The sequence below is a fragment of the Centruroides vittatus genome, unplaced genomic scaffold (genome assembly GCF_030686945.1).
Source record: "Centruroides vittatus isolate TY-2023 unplaced genomic scaffold, ASM3068694v2 contig_484, whole genome shotgun sequence".
Lineage (NCBI taxonomy): Eukaryota > Metazoa > Arthropoda > Arachnida > Scorpiones > Buthidae > Centruroides > Centruroides vittatus.
In genome coordinates, this window is record NW_027122274.1 from 396,190 (window position 1) to 419,536 (window position 23,347).

At 29.2% G+C, this 23,347-nt stretch overlaps 1 protein-coding gene across 2 annotated transcripts; it reads right to left on the bottom strand.

The window, feature by feature from the left end:
* Positions 1-6,915: 6,915 nt before the first annotated feature.
* ND-39 (NADH:ubiquinone oxidoreductase subunit 39) lies at positions 6,916-23,152 on the bottom strand. 2 transcript variants are annotated; one of them, XM_067273601.1, is made up of 10 exons: positions 23,085-23,152; positions 21,206-21,385; positions 17,931-18,028; positions 13,956-14,047; positions 10,968-11,130; positions 8,236-8,344; positions 7,634-7,778; positions 7,381-7,491; positions 7,212-7,281; positions 6,916-7,141 (listed from the first exon to the last, which is right to left on the bottom strand). In XM_067273601.1, exons 1-10 carry the CDS (start codon positions 23,119-23,121, stop codon positions 6,962-6,964), a joined length of 1,185 nt encoding a protein of 394 aa, XP_067129702.1. In that variant the 5' UTR covers positions 23,122-23,152; the 3' UTR covers positions 6,916-6,961. The 2 variants fall into 2 exon arrangements, with proteins under 2 accessions (XP_067129702.1, XP_067129701.1); XM_067273600.1 differs by lacking the exon at positions 23,085-23,152 and adding an exon at positions 22,531-22,665.
* Positions 23,153-23,347: the final 195 nt, after the last annotated feature.

Sequence of the window (23,347 nt, forward strand, 5' to 3'; positions counted from 1 at the left end):
ACGTACACGTTTTCGAGTTTAAAACTTCGGCCTCAACCTCGCTAATAAAACAAAATATAATTCTTTAAGTACGGAATACCTAATAATAATTACAACATATTAAAAAAACACTGTATTGACAAAATGTATCCAAGTTTAGTTTAGTTCAGTTTAATAACAAATACATAATAACGAGGTTGCGGCCGAAGTTTTCATCTCGTAAAGCGTGAATATCGAGAGCCGCTATCTTGTAAGCGGCGCTGGACGTTCACGTTTTAGAGATGAAAACTTCGGCCGCAACCTCGCTAATAATGCATAAAAGAGCTTCAAAATTGTTGTTTTGGCCGATTTGCAAATGAAAAAGCAAGAATCACTTTCTTTAAATCAAGTTGACAAGCTATTGTTTTTTCAATTGATATAGTTGCCAAAGAACTAAAGGCCGCCACACACGTTCAGGAAATCCTTTGAGGAATAACTGTGTAGGCCTGGCCTTGTGGAAATTCAGAATTTCTTGTCGCCCACACGAGGAGGAAAATCTCTGTCAGTCAGTCAGTCGGCCATGGCATCCGATGACGACGTACTGGCTGTTCTTGGATGTTTTTTTTTTTTTTGTAACTCTTTCCGCCCAGTGGGCACTAAGAGGGCCTCTTATAGCAAGCCCATTATGGGTTCGGCCAGGCCCACAATGGGGCGGCCGGGTGGTGAGGGACGGGGATCGACATATCCTGACGGACCACCCCCGAAAAATTCCTGGGGATTTTTCGACCCGTCCGGATTCGATCCCGGGTCCCCAGAGCGGCAGGCTGCTAACCTTGACCGCTCGGCCATCCGGCCTGTTCTTGGATGTTTATTGGCAACAAATTGTATTAAAACTCACGGGAAAAAGCATGTGCGTAGAAGTCTATGTGTAAATAGTAGTAGTAGTGGTTTGGGTAGCACTGATCACAAAATTAATTTTTCATACGAATAATTTTTTAATGACATTATTTCAGATCACAAAATTAATTTTTCAAGAGAAATCTTGGGCTATAGATTCTGTTAAAAAGCATCAACTTCCAGCGACAGATCAATGACAAGTCGATTTTACTACCAAAAAAAATTCATGGGTTAAATTTTATAGACGAAAAACCATTGGATATAACTGGCTGGATCGAACATAGTAATTTACAAAACTTATAAAGAATTATTTTTATTTAAAGAAATTATTTAATACGTTAAGGTGAATAGATAGGGAAAAAAGTGTTTTTTAAAAATGGAGCTACAGTTATTTAGACATCGAAGTTCTTGGGAGTCCAAGATCAGATAATATTAAAAAGAATTGTTATTACCACAGATATTTTAAAAAGCATCGTTCTTTTTGCAACATTCTATCTTACGAACAATTCTTAATTGAACAAAAATAGGATATTTTCAAAATTAATACGTTGTATAGATATTTAATAAATAAGTAACAAATATAATTTAAATATTTATTATATTAAACTATTTCCCTATTTTACTTTGTTGTTAAAATATTATTTCAAATTGTGTTTTAATTTATTCCGATATTAGAACCAAAGAAAGAAAAAAAAAGGCAAATATAAATAATTCTCAACCACATCCGATATTAGTACAAATTGTAAAAATTATTATCGCAAATTAATTTTATAATTAAAAATAATTTATTAAAAACTTTATTATTAAATCTTATTGTTAAAATATTATTTTAAGTTGTCATGTTTTAATACAACATTAAAACAGGTATAGGTATTAAAACAATAAATTTTTTTAAATGTAAAAGAAAAATGATATTATAGAGTATCAAGATGTTTTATGAAAACTAAATAAATCAACTGAAAAGTTTTCTATATATTAAAATTATTTATAATTTTAATTTACTCGAGAAATTTTTGATCTGTGCAAGCGCAAACATAGGTTCACGAACTTTGACCTACGTTAACCAAGGTAGGGACCACCCATGCAATTAGTCAGCAAAGGAGTAAACGAAGCAATAAAATACTTAGCCCGCTCTAGAGATAAGAGGTTCGTTTTGTCTAAAAGCCAGATGTATGTGACCAATAAATCTACAAATCTACAAAGTTCAGCGAATTTCTATAAATTAATTAATTTTTTTCTTCGAAAATTTGAAACTTTATTATAATTTTTTTTACAGATGTTTTTACAAGTTTTTATTTCGCCTTTCTAATTTGGCGCCCTCATGATTCGTGGCCTGGAGCAGTTTGCTCCAACTGCTCCACGGTAGCTACGCCCTTGGTGTTATACTGTATATGTGAAGATTATCTGGAAAACTCCATGTGACAAGAAAACTAGTTCCTTGATTAGTCGCAAACCTGTGACCAACAACCATTGTTCAATGGTTTTTATCCACTTGGTCAATGGTGGGCATTTGGTAGAGTTGCAACTTTCATAGTAACAAATTCCGAACGCAGTTTATTTTTACTCTTTCTTCCCTGGAGCGCAAAGAGGGCTTGAAGTAAAGCTCTGTTACTCGTTAGTTCCTTCGAATGGGAACTGTAAATCCAACCGGCATTCTAAACATTGTAAAGGCTGTCAGTAGCCATGCGGTTCCATTCCCTCAACACTGGTAGTTCGGTCGCGAGTTCGCGTCTGGGCAGGACGGGTTGGCGACGTAAAATTTTCCAGGTTTTCTGTAACATCTAAATAAGGACCAGTTACCCTTAAACCACCTGCAAGGCATTTCCCCAGCTATTCGCGTGTAATTTCATATGGTCAAACAAAATAAGCTTCAGTCGGCTCTTCGGACGATAAATGACTACGTAATAACCTCCATATTAACCCCGATACGAGTGAGAAAACAGTGTAAAAAACAAACTTGAAAAAAGTAATGAGCGAAAGAAAACATCTCTTCTATAAACTTGAGAACATTTCTTTTCCCCTCCTTGATGATTGTGATGATGAGATAGCTGGATGGCCGAGACGGTTAAGGCATTAGTTTACCGTTCTAGTGAGCCAGGATGAAATCCGGGTGACCAATACTAAGAATTCTTCATGGAAGTTTGTCTTAGGTATCGCCCTGGCCAAACCCACGATCGGTATGATTAAAACAAATCATTCCAGTTTCTGGAGGGTGAAAAGAGAGACAAAGGAATTAAATGCAACTTAGAAAAATAAAAATAATTTAGATTACAATTTCTGTGTGTGCCAACTTCGCATGAGGAAAAACGGGCGTGTTAAACAAAAACGTCTCGTTCATTCACTTGGATTCTATCCTGGAACTCCATAGCGGTAGTCTGACGCTTTAACAGCCTCAGCCATCCGGCTGTTTCATTATTATCTACAGAATCGTAAAGGAAATCGTAAATCGTAAAATGATTATTACCATGTTTTATCGTAGGTTTTCTTTTGCTCATCACTTTTTCAAGTTGGTATTTTTTACACTGTTCGGAACTTGTTACTCTAAAATTTGGCAATCTTATCGGAGTAAGAAGTCAAGAAGTTTGAGAACCGTTCGAGTCTACTGATCTAGAGGTCCATCACACAGCTTTTTTGATGTGATGATGTATACAGTACATCAAAGAGAAATAGAAAGTCATTTGCGCGAATCCCAAAACTCAATCTATGTGAAAGCAATGAAAAAAACCATTTCTTTTAATAAAGTTAAAGTTAATTTTAAAAATTTTTTAAATACAATATCCGAATATTTTTGATTTTCAGAGACATGGGCCCTAATTTAAGTTAAAAATGGCTTTAACCTAAAGTGACCAGACAGCCGAAGAGTGAAAAACAGAACACTTTACAAAAAATAAAACATTACGAAAAAATGTAGAACTCTGTTTTCTCAGTAAATAAAAGCACGTTGTTAGCTGATATAATTAAACTGTAATATTACAAATCTGTAAAGTACTTAATTTTAGTATCTTAGGAAACCGACTATAATTACGGTCGGTGAAACTTCCGTTAACCTAACGGGTACTTTACGCGGATTCGAGATTAGTTTGCCAGGCCCGGGCTTTTAAGCGTGCACCGAAAGATTAGTAATAATAACGATAAATATCAAGTCAGATCAAAAGTTCAAAATATATTTAATTAGCAACCAGAACGTACTACGTACAGATGTCAATAATCCAAACAAAATTTATTAACGAAAATCAACAAGTCAACCCGACAATAAACTCAGCTACTTAGCTTAACTTAATAGTAATTTCTCCTTTGAAATTCGACAATCAAATACTTAGAAACTATGAACAAAATCTCTTACTAATTAAACGTCTATCCGTCACCTCACTATACGAAGAAACTATTTCCTCAATACTTTCGATATCGTCAAATCGTCAATCGAACTTTTCTTTAACACCTTGGATCATCCAATTATCAATCTGGACTTCTATCAGAAAATACTTCGCTTTCGAATCTACCTCACTCTCAACGTCGCCTCGATTTGAAATTCACCTCGGTTTGGAAATCACCTCTCCTTCTTCGGTTAACGTACGGGTTTTATACTGTGAGGTGACGTCACACTTGAGCTGGGTTACTCCCCTTATTTACATACTTAGTTGCTAACATTAACTTTCTTTTCTGGCAGCTTTAAGTTTCCGACAAAGCTTATAAACCGTTTACAAAATATTTATCATAATTTTCTGGGATGTTTAAGACGGTTTATCAAGTATTTCTCTACTAGTGATTGTGGGGACTCCCCCTCCATTTTTTTTCTGCGGACTGTTACTTCCGCCGGGCAGCGCAAGTGCGCAAGATGTTTCCTACGGCGCTTATTTCTCCGTGAGTTGTTTTATCTTCATTTTTCATTACTAACAAGAGAGTGGTGGGGAACCTTCGTCCTAAATAAACATAAACCCCAAACAAAAGATAATAAAACAGAAATAATAATAAAATAAAAATAACGTTCGGACTCAGTTCCTTACAAATCAACTTCTATATTACAAACTTTAGTTATCTACGTTCACTTCTAAAAACTTAGAAATTCTTAAAATGTAGAACATTCAAGATATTTTGATAATTCCTCCTGGATACAACACTAGAATGTATGCCGTCTAGTCAATCTACCCTAGCCCATCAAACAGACGGCCGGATGGCCGAGCGGTCAAGGTGGCAGCCTACCGCTCTGGGGGACCCGGGATCGAATCCGAACGGGTCGAATAATCCCCAGGAATTTTTCGGGGGGTGGTCTGTTCGGATATGTCGGGCCCCGTCCCTCACCACCCGGTCGCCCCATTGTGGGCCTGGCCGAACCCATAATGGGTCTACTAAAAGAGGCCCTCTTAGTGCCCACAGGGCGGAGTTAAAAAAAAAAAGCCCCATCAAACGTCTGCATGAACGATGCGGTAAAGACCTATTGCTCTGAGCGATCTGAAATCAAATCCAAACGGTCAAAAACCTCAGGAATTTTTCATGGGCAGTCCGCCTTTATATAGCAAACCCTTGTGTTAACGGACAAAAAGTTTGTCCAGAAAAAATTTAACGTGAATAGAAGATGCGAAAAGGATGTGAAGAACAACGCCAGTCATAAGTATAAATTATTTGATGTACTGTACATTGTTTTATTTATACTTATACATCATAATATTTTAACATATCTTGCACATTTTAAGTTCGCTTTTAATACGTTTTAAAATACATTCCATTTAATAGACTTTCGGTAACAAAAATGACCACAACGCATTCCAATGTTATCGACATACCACAATGCCTCAGTCGTTTCCTGTTTATTCTGTACTAGAAAATAAAAAGTTCTCTCTCTATAACTAATAATGTAATAAGCAAGAAAAACAGCACGCTCAATTATTTTTGAAATGTTTGAACGACACTTAAAATAACTTGATATCTTTCGAACGACATTTGCATTCTTTATCGATGAATTGCCTCTGACAATTGCAACTTACAAAGCAATGTTTGATTTCAAGAACGTTTTATTTGAGACCAACCGTAGAGACAATTTACTTGAAGGTACTGTACTGTACATCATTTACGTCAATGAACTTGGCAACAGTTTTGAACTCTGAGTATAGAGCCGCTCAAGTAGGCCTTCCTCGGTTCCCAACTGATAAATAAATAAATTCGTCAGTTTGGTTGACGTCCAACCAAACTGACGAATGAGTTGATTTTGAACTGGCCCTGCTCTTCTTCCTCAATGAGGTTAAGTTGGCAGATTAGTGTGTGATAAAAAAATGTTGCACTTGGTTCTTTCAATAATGAGTTTTGGTTAAGTAGATAATGCTGAAATGCTTTGTGATTATTTTTATAACAATTCAACACAAATTTTGCTTAGTGGCATTTTTTAAAATAGCAGATGGCTTCATGGCTCATTATAAGCAGCCAAGATGCAAAGTTTCTTGTGACTGCTTCTGTAAGGACAAAAGGTGTTCTGTTTTTTTCCCACTCATTGAGTGTTTTTGATCTTTGACCCTAACATAATTATATGTATATAAACAAGTTCACATCTTTTTCATGTACTTATTTGACTTTTTCTTCATTTATTTATAAAAGTAAGGAAGGCTGGGCTGGGCCATTGTGCCCCTTTCTGGTTACATTACTGCTTAAAAGCTCAGACAATTGATTAAGCACAGTTTTGAATAAAATTTTATTGCATATGAAAAATTTAGCAATCTTTTGTTTTACAAAATGTCTGATTAATATTGAGAAATCTGATTATTCTAATATAAATTAAAACTCAATAACTTACAACAAAGTTATTTATTATTTAAATAATTTCAACAAATTTTATAGATTATGTACATTTGATATACTGTATATAATTTTCTAATCAAACTATGGCCCTATAAATATATTTCAAAATTCATGCAAAAAAACAACATGAATTTGTATGGACTTAAAATGTTTTTCTTTGTTTTAAATGTTATTTTTTGAATGAATATTGAAATATACTTCTTAAAAGTTTTAATGTTTTAAAGTAACTTTTAATCACTTTAAAATTATACTAGTCACCCATAAAACACTAAATAAATTAATATAGGTGTTTTATTGAAAATTAGATTTATGTTTAAACCTAGGCATTAGCAACAGGTGGTGGCGGCGGCTTGGTGAAATCGTGGACTTCCCAATCGTAATAGGCTAAGTCGCGGAACATCTTTAAATCATATGCCACACGATCTTCAATGCAAGTTAATTTTACTCCTAAATCTTCCAAATTTGGTAATCCTGGTGTTAAGGTATCTGTAACATGATCCTGAAAACAATCATTTAATTACAAATATAATTTTATAATAAAATTTGAAATATATACAAAACGTTCTTACTCTTTCAACTTTCTCCCAGCTTATAAATGGATATACAGTCATAATTCTTTCAACAAAGCTAACTTTCAACCTTTATATCCAAGAAAAAGATAAATAAATAATTTAAATTATGTGCATTTTTATCGTAACTTTTGAATTTTTAATATGAATTGATAATATATTTAGTTACCAAAACAAAGGACTAAATCTCATATCAGTTCTCTTATATCCCCAGTCTGGTCCTTTTTTCAGTACAAGGTATACCCAATCAAGCAATTCTCCTAAGACATATCTTCGAGGTCTAATTTTAATGAATATTAAATTATATGAATAAAATTATTCACAGTATATATAAATAATAACAGAATAAAGACAATTTAAAGTTAAAAGGCAGGAAATGATCACTTTACATTAAACATTTTATATGCAATAGAATATCTTACCCAACAGCTTCAAATGTCTTTCCAATTGCATCGTCATCAAATACTGAATTAACAATTCCTTTAGCAACATCTGACACAAAAACTGGTTGTTTTATTGTTTCATTTCCTTTCTTCCATAAAGGAAGGCTGCGAACTTGACGTCTCCCTAATGATAAAAGTAATCAATCATCACCTCGAAATGTTATGAAATGAAATGAATTTTATTGTAAAATGAAAATTTTCAGCAAATGTGGGAAGAACTGCATTGATATCTGCCTTGTATTCATGCTATGCACATTGAACATCTGCAGAAACCAAAGCAAACTTTCAAGGTTGCTATTTGTATTGCTACTTTCTGCATCTAGAAACTTTAGTGTGTGTGTGTGTGTGTGTGTGTGTGTGTGTGTGAGACGATGTAAAATTTCAAAGTTCTCTTAATTAATTCTTTTAACATGAATAAATTTTTAACTAGGTACTAAGAGGCCTTTTATCAGATTTATCATGAGTTCACAATCTCATTTAATTTTCTTAATAATTTAAATTAATTCCAAAAACGTTAAAATAAATGACTTTTTACAGAAAATTTTAAATAATTTTAGTAAACAGATTTTAAAATAACTTACACGTTTTTGCATAGTAAAACAGAAAACGATCTGGTTGACCAAACATATCAGATGGCCGAAATATTATTGCTTCTGGAAATTCTTCTCTTACGGCTTGTTCGCCTCTCCACTGAAATAATGTTTTAATTAAATTGTAACATTAAACTTAGATTTATTAAGATCACAAAATCTATTATAATTCAAACAAAAGTATTGAAAACATAAATCTAAACATTAACTGAAAATTTTATAAGACATTTTTAACCTGCAATGTGACTTGTGATTATTATGTAATTTTAAGTCTGTTAAACAAAACATATTGTCTGAAAATTCTAAATTATTGTTAAAAATACCGAAAATATGAAATTGAGCTGTTAGTTAATAATTGAAAAACATTTAATTTTGTAACAAGAATAACAGTTTCAATTTCAAAGTTAAATTAATTAAAATTTGAGAGTTGAGAGAGAGAGATAATTTTACTAAACATAATTTTAAGTCCATAGAGAGTTTAATTATATATTTTTAATTTCAACTAATTCTCCCTTAAACTGTTTTTCTCACACAATTCTTTCTTATACATTCATATTCATATTTCTTACCTACATAATTCATCTCTAGCAAATTCCAACTGTTAGTATTTTTGCTTAAAATCACTTCATTAGGATTATGAATATAATATACAAGACACTAAAATTTTTATAAATGTTTATAAATCTTTTTTACATATTGACATTAAGTAATTTTTAATTTTTGATATTTATTACAATACAATATACAATACTGTATTATAATCATGACTATATTTCAGTTTGAATATGAAAGTACACTGTATTGGCAGATAATATAAAGAGTATTGACAGCCAATACATATGGCAGATATTCATTAAGAAAAGTTCTATATGTTCAGGCAATGGTACAATAAAAACAAACAAAATGAACTGAAGGCCACTTATCAGTCACAACAAATGCCATGGACTGATTGGAGTCAATGCAAATAGCAAATGGGATGGAACCACCTTTCATTGGAAGACATCTGATGATGGACAACACTGAAAATTGTCTGTTCCCATTACACAATGATATTTATAACTTACTATAACTGACTATATTATATTTGCTTTACTAACATGAAATTAGTTATTAAATATCAGTGTGACTCTTAATTAATAAACATTCACATAAAAATACATTATGGATTATTACTTCAATATACTTTGGAAGTTGTGATCATTATTTTGTAATATTAGATGTAATGAATAGATAATATATGATCTGATATGTTGAACTAAGAACTAAGTTGCTTAATTTTTTTTTAAATTTATATCTCTCTGTGAGCATTAAAAAGACATTTCGATGAGTGGCTAGATGGTAAAGCATGGGAGCCCAACATATCTGGGGCAGATATCCCAAAAGAATTCCTGGAGACATTCATCCAGATTCAATCTGTCTCTGCTGAAAGAGTAAGCTGACACTTTAACAGTCTTGGTCATCTGGTCAGTTGCTTATTCGTTAGGAAGAATTTTGTCCTAATAATAGAACTTTCAGTTCTTTTTAGTTTATACTTGTTTTCTATATTAATTTTCATTATTTTTTGTCAACGTCTAGAAACAAAGACATTTCTCCAGACTGACTTATATCATATATGCAAACTCTACTAAAAATAAACAAAATATGATTAACTATTCCATAAAACAAAATAATATACAATTAATTATGTAATCTTTTTAAAAATAGATATTTGTATCTAAAAAATACTTTCTATCACTATAAATAATGTAATGATTTATACAATATTTTATACTAATGTACTGATATGATAAATGCTTCAAGCATTGCTGTCACACACAGTTTCCTTTAATATTGCCTTTCTATAATATTAGTATAGAATTTTTCTATTCTTATGACATTTTTCATTTATAATAATTTCTTCTATAAATGTTTTTATCTAGAATCTTGAAAGGAAATTATTTCAGTTTATTTTAAATACAGTAAAACCCGATTTAACAAACTTCAGATTCAACAGATTAAATTTCTGGTCCTTATCATATATGAAAATTAACACCCTATTAATTTTAGAATGCATTTTATAGGTAATTAAATTAAAAGGTACTTTTTTCAAATCCAAGAGTCACTGCTCATAAAGTGTATTTTCCAAACCATGTCTGTCTATTTCAGTTTAAATTGTACACTTGTTTATTAGTCTTAGAATTAAGATGAGTATATAAGCAATAATACATATAGAAAACTTTTCTGTGAAATTAAATTTCTCATAAATAATTAGTGTAATCAATCAATCATGTAAGCAGTAGTGAGAAGTGAGTTTGTTGGAATGGAGTGTATAAAGTTAGTGAACAATCAATAGTCATATGCAGTGGAAAGTGCATTTAACTGTCATAAAGAAATAAATAATGTAGAAAATAATTAATAATGAAGAGCTCTTCAAGAAAGAGTAACTGGAATTAAATTATCTGAAAATTAACTAAGAAAGAATACTAAGACAATATAGAAACATTTTGAAATGTTTGATGCTTCAGAAAATTCTAAAATAATAATGATTAAAATAATCCAGAAATATACCAGAATATCAAAGTATATTGCATTATAAGTATAAACATCTTCAATTACTATATAAAAATTTTTCTTGGTTATAAGTTATTAACCAATTTTAAATTATTTTAATAAAAAAATGTATACTTTGCATAAGTAGTAAATTTTTTCAACAAAAATTACATAATGAGAGCAAAACATTATACCTTAGAAGCAAGAAAACGAGAGCCTGATTTTATAATAATTGGTTTTGGCTTCTCACATGCATTGAGTGCAGACACATGGATTAATTTCTTCACTCCCAATTCTTTTGCTATACGAGCAATGTTTCGTGCTCCTGTCACATGTACATCTTCAAAACTGAAATTTCTGTTAAGGAAAATAAAAATTTATATAAATTTTATTTAAAACACTTTTGTAATATTGATATTTGTCCATTTATTATCAATACCAAAAAATATGAAAAAAAGAAAAGCAAAATTTATTAATGTATGCATAAGTTCAAACTACAGTAGAGAGTCGTTAATCCGAACCCCGGTAATCTGAATCGCCAGTTATCCGAACGATTTTCAGTCGGACTGTGTCGTGCTGAATCGAACATTTTTGATACTAGATTTACTTCTAAAGTATAATTTTCATGTTTTTATATTTTTCAATATATTTATTTTGTTTCTACAAAATAAAGAAATAATTTTTAACGATACAATAGCTTTGATTATTATTATAAAATTTTCGTTAGGCTTAAAATCGACGAAAATTCAACACGAAGCGACACGCAACGGAGAAAAATTCAACAGGAAGCGACACGCAATGGAGAAAAATTTGAACATCAAACAGGTTAATATATTTTCTCGTACATAATCGGTTGTCCGAACAACCCCAGTCCCCAATTGATTCAGATTAACGACTCTCTACTGTAATTTCAAAATTGCAGGATTGTTTTCCAGACAAAAAATATGAAAAATCAATTGTTAAATTTTTAAAATTATTAAAACATGCAAAAATCTCTTTTCTTCTTAAAATATGTCTACTTTATTCAAGTTATTTTCAAAATTAATGATTTTTAATAATTAAGCCTAATGTAGCCCCCTACCTTATTTAAATTTATATTATTCAAATTTTATCGCATCTTTTTAAAATTTTGTATCAAACTTCTAATATATTGTAATCCTAATTAACACATTATATAAGAATATACAGATAAACCTCTTATATACATTCCCATAATTTGTTTTCCCCACAACTTACACTTTGTCCCAACTTTTTCTTATGATTTATTCATAAATTTTCCTACAAATTATATTTCATAGTTTGTACATTTCTTCCAATTTATACCTTTTGATTTTGAAAATTACAGATTTAATCAATCACATTTTCAAAAACAAGAAAAAATAAATTAAAATAAGTTTTATTTATTTTTTGATGTGTAATGTGTGTTTATAAATTATAAACAGGAAAAGATAACATAGACTTAAATATTTGAAAATACAGTTTAACCTGAATATAACGTCATTGGATGTAACGACAACCCTAATAAAACGTCAAACTTTTATCGGTCCCACGATTTTAGTATACTAGATAATGTTAAAAAACCCACTTGTAACGACATAAAACCCTGTTTTAACATCATATTTGAAGCACTCCAAAATTAGATTACAAATTTTATTTAAGAAAAAAAATACTATGTGTTCAGTTCTAGGATCAGAGTTCACATTCCTAGAATGACTGTGGGTGGTGCTCTCTCCACATGACTTCGGTGGGGTGAAATTCGCCACTTTTAAACGACATGATGATTGGCTATTACGTACTTATTTTTAAATTACTTTATGCTAAATCGTTAAATATTCTATTATTTTTAATATAACATATTATATCTAAATAGTTTATAAAAAATAATTGAATTATTTTTAATTCGCATACATTAATTTAACCTTTTGCTGCCTTTTGATTCGACATTATTCGCCAAACCAGAAGTTCGCCATTATTGAAACTTAAGACAAATAGAAATTTCTTATAAAATGTAATTTTTTAAATTTTTAATTACATGATGTAAACTTACATATAATAACGTAAATAAAGTTTATTTAAAACATGTAGTTTACATTTTTAAACATACGATAATAAATTATTACTATCATAATAGATACAGTATACTGTACTACCATTAAGAAATAATTTTACAGTAATACATACGATGTAAAATTAGAATGGAGTTTATAATAGATTCTTAAACACACTTGGTACTTTTTATCGGACTGAAATTATGACCCCGCAGATAACGACACTCGGTTATAACGTCAAAAAATTGCTGGTCCCATGGATGACGTTATAAACGGGTTAAACTGTATATAGTATTTGGCACTAAAATATTAAGCAAATATAATAATTTTCATTATCTGTGTTAAAATTAAACTGATTAGTTAGCAATATTGGTACTTTGAAAATGATTATATAAATCTGAATTCTAAAATTAAAATAAACCAATAAAGCATTTTATATCAAATAGTTTATAAAAAAATTACAAAGTCATAGTCATTTTTGGCTACTATTAATTTTTAAATGTAATAGTATTTCAATATAATATTTTAGCTTAATTTCATTTCATCTTATTTTGTCTTTTATAAATTCTCATTTGTTGTAGTATTACCTGATTTTTTATGTTCTATCTTAAAATGATTTTTAGGCTGCAATTTAAAAAAATTGTAAACCTAAATTCCCAATGTTGTTGTCTGTCTGTCCTTCCTTAATTTCGAGAATAGTGTTAGATAGATGAAAATCAAGACCAGATATGGAAATTTTAGAAGCAGAAAGCCGTAATTAACTATATACAAACTTCCAGTAAAGACCAGAAGTCATGTGATTTCAATTCAAAAATTTTTCCCTGAATGGACTTACATAGATGACTGGCATGACTCTATTGTTATCAGAAAAAGTATGATGTATAGGGGCAAGACACTACTAATTTGAGATGGAGAACATATACAGTATTTTAAATTAAATAAATGAAGATTATTATTAAAAATTGCAAAGTGGCAGTGTGATATTTTCACAATAATTTGTTTTTCACATTTGATAAATATTTATAATTATTATTTGTGTTTTTACAAGAATGTTACACTGTGCTGGGGAGATATTTCTTGCTCTTTACTTTGTAATCAATTAAATAAAAATAAAAATTTAATAACAATAATTACCTTGTTTCTGTTTCTTTTCCAATCAAATTTATAACCAAATTTGAATATTTCATTGCTTTATATAATGATTCTTCATCTTTTAAATTGAAAGGCTAAAAAGTAATAAATTAATAAGATACATCAATTATATTTAAAATTTTTGAAAATTTTTTTATATGATACACATATATTCTTTAAATACAGTAGAATCTATATTTTAATCACAGATATTATCATCAAAATTAGCATACTGCAAATTGAAATACATTTACACAATTTTGCTTATTGTGGTCAGTGTTTTCATCATAGTTATCATTACCTTCAGGTAAATAAGCATTTTTAAGCTGTCATTTTCCACCATAATAGCCCACCATCTGGCCATTAATGTGTAATCATTATCTGTTTTCAGATGTCATAATCAATCCTAACTAGTGTTTTAAATGTTAAATGTTTATAATTTTAATGTTTATTTACTCTCAGTATAGTAGTTTGAATTGCTGGAATTTCTTACTTTAATTATATACTAATTGTTACTAAAGACAGTATTTCAAAGAACACAGACACACAATATTTGTTCAATTTAACTTCTATTAAAATGATGAATTTATATTTATTAATTTGATAATTATAATAAAGAACTTCAAAAATTGAATAATTTGAAAACTAATTAAACATGTTTAATGTCAGAGTCAATGAAAATAGAATTTCAACTTATTTACTGTCATATAATAAGAAATGCTTACTGGACCTAAGTAAACGTTTTTATAGAATTAAATATTATGCTGGACACGTTAAAGGTGTGAATATATTTAATTTATTTACTTTCTTTGCAAAATGTTATTAAACAGACATCATCATCAAAACCAGATATATTTTAAAGCAATCCCCTAACTAATGCCACATATTATTGGCTAGAAATTGTTATAATATTTGGCACTAATTAGGGGATTGCTTTAAAATATATTGGTTTTGATGATGACGTCTATTTATATATATGCCTTGCCGGGGTTTGCGATGGCTGGTTGAGTCCCTTGGGAGATGTTTACAGGATGTGGGTGCTGGATGTGTCCCCAACCGGCATCGTAATAACCGTCGACGGTTATAACATAAGCTTATATATACTGGAAGAGGAGATCGAACTGGAGGATCGGGTAGCGTAATTGGCAACACATCTGCATAGTGAGCAGGAGTTGCGGGTTTGAGTCCTGCTCTGGACCGATTCTTTTCTTCCAGCAGTTCTAAATTATTTTAATTATTTAATTAAAATTATAATTATCAAATTTATCAAGAGATAGCGCCTAACACCTAACTCTAGTGCCAAATTGTCTTATAAATTATTAGTATTATAGCCATTTCTAGCCCGATAATATTCGGCATTAGTTAGGGGATTGCTTTAAAGTGTTATTAGTCCATTGTTATTATTATTAGTGTAAACAAATCTCAAAGTGATTAAAATAAACAGATTCTTCTGTAATTTTATTCATATTTAATATTAAAAATAGAATACTTCTATTATATTATATTACATTATTAATATATTATGCTATCATTAATTAATTTATGTTAATTTAGTAAAGGCAAAATCAAATATATTCAGTAAAATGTTGAATTTTTCATATATTAATTATTTGACTCAATTTTTATTGAATGTTCACTCATTGTTAAAAATTATTCATTAATTAATTTAAAGTTAATTCTAATCATTAAATTCTTTATATGATGATATAATTATTAAAATATCAAATTTTGTTATAAAATGATGAATATAACCTTAAAACAACTTATAAAATAATATGGTTCTTTAGTTTAACATTAGCATGTTGAATTAAACTCCAGTAACATAAAATTCCAATAAGAATGCTTCTGTGGAAGTTAATATAATTAAAATAGTAAACATAAATTAATAAGCCTTATTTCAAACACTGTCAAGTGTAGCTTTATCATCAAGAAAATAACTCCCATAATCAAATGCAATTGCAGAGACATTGTATTCAAATTTGTAAGCCATTTATTAAAGCTTCCTATTTGCATTTTTCAAAAACCATAGAGAACACTGCATTTTTTTAAAATGGCTACTTTATCTGGGTTGCTTGTAACTAGTCAACATAAAATTAATCCTATATTACTGTCTGATATAATGATATATGCTGCTTGTAGCTGTTTATCAAGAAATTTTATAAAAGGAGAACAATTATTGCTAGTGGAGCATGTCATTTTATGTGGTATTATCAAAACAAATGAGTAAGACTGTTCTATACATATCTGTGCTCTTTGTGTTAAAAAAAAACATCAGCTTTGCCATCTGTCTCACCAGGCCCTAATTTACAAGTAAGCTACGTAAGCTGTAGCTTAGGGCCTCGCGTTCCAAGTAGCCTCAGAAATTTTTACAGAAAAGAAAATTGAAGTTAAATTTTGTAATAAAAAATTTTTTTAACAAACCAACAAAATATAACTTACTTTACTTTTTATTTTGTGTAGTAATTAATTATGTTTATGTTAATTCTTCTCTTTTATGATTGACTTCTAAAATTGTAAAGGGTTGGTATGGAGTCTCACACAGAGTTCAGTTTAGAGCTTTGAAATGCCTAAATCTGGCCCTGTATCCCACACAAAATTACTAGCATTTTAAACTTTAAGGAAAAATCTCATGAAATTGACAGCATAAGTTGTTCATTGTAAAGCTAGACAATAAGAAAACTTTTTTGCCAATTCTTAACAGTCAAATCCACTCTTTCAGTCGGTTACATTTATGAGCTTCTCCTAATTTTGATTTCTGAATAAACTATTTTCAATATAGGAAACAATGAAAACTTATATCAAACTCCCATACGGCTTTGGAATTGCAATTTGAAGGCAACAGAAAAATTTGCTTTTCCTATTGCTATTCAACTTTACTGCTGACAATACACAAGAACAAGTCAAATGACCCAGATAAAAAATAGTTTTGTTTTTGAACACCAGAGGGCAAGCATCTAGTTAAAAATGCAAATAGCATAGAATTTGTATGCCACCTTCTAATTTAGTAGAAAAATATAGGGTCAGTAGACACATTAATTTGGAAGATCTCAGCCTTGACTTCCATGTTTGAAGTTGTCCTTAGAGGAAGCAGACACAATTCAAAGGCATTCAAAGGAAAATATGAAGTCAATAAATGCCAAACCTAAGGACATACTTGATAATTCAGTTGAAGGAAAGTCACCATCTAGGACCTTTATCTAGGCTTCAAATGGTATGAATATTGTGATAATCCAGCCATTGACATTCAAGAAAATAAACTGACATTACCATTATCTCCACATATTGTTTTTTAGTGTTGAAAAGAGTGAGATTACAGATTTAAGTACAGACAGATTAAGTGCACCTATTGACAGTCAAGGAGTAAGAGTTAGAAATGAACTAATTACCATTCACTTTACTTTTAGTATATGAACATTCAATTCTTAATCCTTCATTGATATGGACATAAGAGAAACAGTGTAAATTTTACACAAAAAAAAAAAATAATTTAATTATTGTAGTATATTTTGTTTAACATTTTGTTCTCTATGCATAAATATCATTATTTCAAATTAATTATATTTATTTTATGTTATATCAACTGACTCATGTATATAAACTAGTATAGCAATGCTTATAAACCAAACAGGAAGAAAAAAACATGCCAAATAAAATCTGCTGGTGTTCTAAACTGGAAAAAGTAATATGGAGAAAAACATTCTGAATTTAACTCATACTATGAAACTGAATTTGCATAAAAGCTTTCAACTATTGAATAATTATATGCAAATACATTTACACCAATAATTTGTGAATAAGGAATCTGTAAAACCAATATCAACAGATATTTTCAAATACTTTATAATTTTAAGTTAAAGAAATAACGTGAAACAATTCTTTCATTAAAAAATTTATATTGCTTATCAATTAAATATATTTCTATGTTAAGGATGATTTAATCCTTGATTATCATCATCAGAATTTTAAAATAATACTTACATGAAATAATATTTGACCTAAATCACCACATAATTTCAAATTACCAACATCATAATTGTCTCCTCTATAAGGAATAATTATTTGAGTACCTACTTTACCTAAAATTATAATTAAAAATAATACAAACTGTTAATATCATTTAAAAATCAAACATGTATAACATAAATTTTATTTATTATTAACAACCATTCCTGATATAAGAAAAATTTATAAATATACTGTTAAATACAAATTTTTAATCAATAATTTTTATTATATATTTACAAACTTATTCAGATTCAACCAATTACTCAGAACTGAGTATACCATATTTACTCAGATATAAGGTGAGGTTTCATTTTTCACTGCTTTAAAAACCTAAGTCGTCTTATACACGTGAGCAATAGATTCTTTGTGTTTTTGCAATAATTTCTGTGAACCATGCATAGTCAATGCTGCCATTATAAGTCTACAGTCTATTTATCGTAAGTTGGAACCTACTGTAAGCAAATTAACACACACCCCATTTTGTTTATTGGTTTAATCCTCTGTCATCAATTAAAAACCATATTGCATCACATTTTTCCCAGATAATAGTTGCTCATTACTTATAAAATCTTTAATGAAATACAGGCCACTTAGCAATGATTATAAATGTGGTTATTTCATATATGTTAAATTGTTATTTTAATGAATATTAGAACATTCTGAATCATTAAAAATAAATTTTTTCCAGTCATGCTGATTATGGTGTTTTGGTTTTGTTTTCCAAATGCACGTATTAAGGCAAACGTGGTTGTTTGCCTTAATGCAGTGCAGTTGCCTTAATATATGCATTTGATAATATTCTATTTGTGATTAAATGAAATATATTTATTAATACAATTCTAATTTTTACTTTATTTTGATCTTTAAATTTCACACTGCATCCTATATACGAGATTGTCCTATATGCAAGTAAATATGGTATTTAATAAACAAAGCAAATGAATTTTAGCACAAATTTATAATAAAGCAAACATTTTTGACTGTGTTAAACAGGCATCTTCAGGCTACTGAGGCATTATTATCCGTCTTTTAACATGTAAACAGCAATCACCTATTCAGAGTAAGTTTTCAGTTTGAATTGTTTGTTTTAACAGCTGCATTCAAACTGCAAAGTTCAGTTAGCCTAAAGACATTTAACAGGGTTGAAGATGTTTGCTTTCTTATAAATTTGTGCTGGCTATTGGTTTCATTTGCTTTGTTTATTCAGATTTAATTACTTAAAAGTAATGAAGCAAAATACTTTGTGAAGAGCATTTAAAAAATAAGATTTTGAATGTTTCTAGCAATATTCCATACTTTCATACTAGCAATATTCCATACTTTCAGAAACAAATACAGTATTACAAAAATGAAAAACTTACATGTTTATAAATAGAAAAAAATTTTAAAAATAAAGAGTAGAATGCAATACAAAAATAAAATATATTATAAACAAAGTTAATTTATATATAAGCAATGTATACATCAATTAATTTCAGTTATTACACTATTTTCCTTGATTTTTAGTTGAATTTATTCATATATTATTGAGCAGAGCTCCTCATAAGTCAGAAAGTGTTTCATCTGTAATTGATGTTTACTTAAAGAAACTGCACTATTACTAAACATGATTTTTTGCAAATATCTACAACTTGGCAAGTAGATGTCATGACGAAGCCAGAGTTTTTAAATTTGACTTCTGGGCTGAGATATTCAAGGTCAAAGCTTGCCATGTAAAGTCTATGGGCCGATAGTAAGTTTAAACACAATCATCAAATGTGAGTTTTTGCTAATACAGTCCATTCCTAAATGATAGAGCCAATGTGAAATAATGACATTCAATTTCATAATTTAACATTTAATCAGTCACCCCATGGTCCAACTGATTTAACTGTCCCCTGATTTCCTGTAATTTTGCCACATAAACAGTTATTTCTTCTTCTTTGTATTTGTTTGCTATGAATAGAAAACAACAGAATTAAATTGATTATTGGTTTATCATGTTATTGTACAATAATAATTTTACCAAAAGCATTTATTTTATTATTTTATTACTGTATTTTTAACAATGTTGTAAAGGATATATTTGTCTCAAAATGATAGAGCTGCTTCAACACTTAAATAATAAATGATTTTATTTATTATTAAAAAGCAATAAGTGGACCTTGTTTATTAATTATTTTGTAAATTCTATCTGTTCTAGTCATCTTTCAGTAATTCTTCTTATTACAGTCTTAAGATCTTCATAAACTCTCTCTGGTATTGTTTTAATAAGGTTTTTCTGATCCTCATCTGAAGTTTTCTTCCAAGAATCAGTTATTGCTTTTTAATGATTCCACTGATGTCTATTGCTTTCCATTCCTAAATACTTTCATTGCTAAGAAACAAAATATGTTTTCCATAGGATTGGAATCAGGAGAATATAAGGAGCAAGTTTGAGACAATCTTCAAAACAATGTCGTTAAGAACATCTCAATTCACTGGTAGCAACATTCTATGAAAAGGGGATGCAAAAAGTTCATCCACAGATATGACAAATGCCTCAATCTTCAAGGTGATTATGTCAAAAAGTAACCATGTTTGTACCTAACATTTGGATATTAAATTCATTTTGTTATTTACTCTTGTCTTTTTTTATGGACCATCGGAGGTTGAAAAAAACCACCCTCATATATTATACTCATATTTTATTTAAAATATATAATGAATTATGTAGAATAAATAAATACGATGCATGATTCCAAAAATTTGTGACTTATTTTGTGTAATCTGCGTGTAGGTCAAATATTTCTATTATTATGTTAAAAATAAGCAGAATAAAAAAAATTTAAATCAATGGATATTTTTGGAGAATATAAAAATTTATTAAAATATGTATAGAACTTAAGTATATCATTTAATGAATGGTTCTTTCTCCATAGTATATTAATTATTGGTTGTATTTGTTTAGTTTTATATTAGTTTTTTTTATGTTTCGTTTTTGGAGAAATCTAAAAAATGGTACAAACTACTTGTCTCTCTAAGATTTAGTTGATGTAATAAATAAAGAATATTAATTGAACTGTACTAATTCTTGTTTATTAATTGTTAAAGAGTTTTATTGTTAAATAGAAAGTGATTTTTGCCTATAGACTTCATCAATGTAAAAAATAATATATATATATAGTTACCTGTTTGTACAGTTCAAAATTATTTATAACATAAGTACAGTGTGTCATAAAGTTCCATTTTGTTTCTTATTTAATAACTTAAATACAGTAATTCTGTACCTAGTTGATTTATAACACGTCTTCCTAAGATTCCATTACCACCAAAGACAGTAGCTACAACACCACTAAATGAAGATCTTCCTCCAGTCCCTCTTTTAAATGAAGCCAAGTTTTGTTCTGATGAGTAATTCCTTTTAAACTGATGAGGAAAATAAATTGTAGTAATGATTGGTAGTTGTCCTAAAATATTAAACAACCAAAAGTAAATATTTTAATTCAGGATAGAAATTATTTATCTAACATATACTTTACATCATATTATCAAACATAATTACAAAAGTACTTAAAATAAGCTGTTTATCTATATAAAAAGAACTTATTCTTCTATTATAGAAAATGTTAAGAATTTAAAATTGTATTGACTTTTAAGTTTATTCAAATTCAATCAAACTTTATTTAGGAATGTCTGCAACATTACATTAAGCTGGGGGATTATACAGGTCAGACAGAGACAGTAAAGATAAAATATGACAAACTAAATAGTGTAGCCTGTCGGGGAGCTTATAACAGAATTTACAGAAGAGAGCAAAAACAAATCTTGAGAATATTTTCTAGACTAAAGAAATAGGAAAGTTTACTCCAATAAATCACTAATGAAATAGTTACCATTCTAAAAATATTTCAAAGTTTCTCTAATAAGAGAGAGAACAGGGAGAGAGCCTCTGATAAGAGAGGATCAAAACAGAAACCCCTCTAGATATTTTCATAATAAAAATATTTATTTGAAAGACTCTCTATCTAAATGAATTAAAACTATGTTAACACACTATATATAATTATATAAAAACATATGATATGATTAATTCATTCTATATGATGGGTATAAGAAGTCCTTGTCTCTGCTATTTATGCAGATATTGGTAACAAAATGATTATAAAGGTGCATTAATTTAGTTGAGTAACCACAGCAGCTAGTTCATCCTTATTATTTTGGTTTTTATATCATCAACTATTAAACTGTTAATATATAAATAAAAATTCAATTGATGTCTTTGCTACATCTAAGATAAATTCAACAAACAAATTATGGTAATATTTCTTCATTTGGATAACTGCATAAATAAACTGGATATCTTTAAATAAATTTCAAGACAAAAAATAAAACAGTCAAAATAATAAAACAAAAAAATTTTATATATAAAATGGTCACAAAGTCCCTCTGCATTAAATTGTGTCCCGAATTAATCATTTCTTTTATTTTATTTGTTTTGCAAAGACCAGTACAGCAGACACCAACGAGTGTGCAATGCCGTAGAACTGCGACGGCCAAATCTAGCTGGAAACATAACCGACACATCACTTATAAATGATAGAAATAGACCTACTTTTTGTATATATGGAACATATAAATATATTTGTTACCACATATTTACAACTGATGTGCAATTTGGCCCACCAACTGAAAAGTTTTGTCGCCATTGTTGTAGTTATTTATGTTCGCAACTACTCCATTTCACCTTACAACAGTTGAAGGGTCCCTTTAATGACTTGTCAACATGATCAATACTCAGAATACAAAGAAACTTGATAGGTGCATAAAGTTCTAATTATCATGCATAGCGACTTTATTTCCACTCTGTACTTAAAGTTTTACCTATCTTTTAATTCTATCAGATATATAAATGCATCAAAATATATATTTATCACAAAATCCATTCTAATGCATCATTATTCTACAAATAGAGCAGAAGTTACTTTTAGGTAAGTTGTGTACACATGTGTAAATACACAAATTACCTAAAGTTAACTTCTACCAGAAATAGAAATGTTAAGGCAGTGAAAGTGTATATTTTTCTAAGTTTAATTTTACATAATTGCCCTAAAATGTCTATTTCTGTAACTACTGTAAATTTAAAGCTAAATTTTAATGCATATTTACTAGAACAGCCCCGAATCGGTAAAATAACAGCAGCCATCTTATTTCGTTAAGAGTTTTTTTTTGTTCTTGACAATAGATGGCAGCAAATATCCTAAATTATTATTTTCCTAGTTACAAATCTAATACTAAATGTAACCCAAAAATAGCCAATGAATAAATATTATCTATGAATTTACCGTAAATTCATTTTCCATAATTATGCCGTATTTAATATGAGATAATTACTAAAATCATCATTAAAAACCTTTGGCTGCTAAGACATA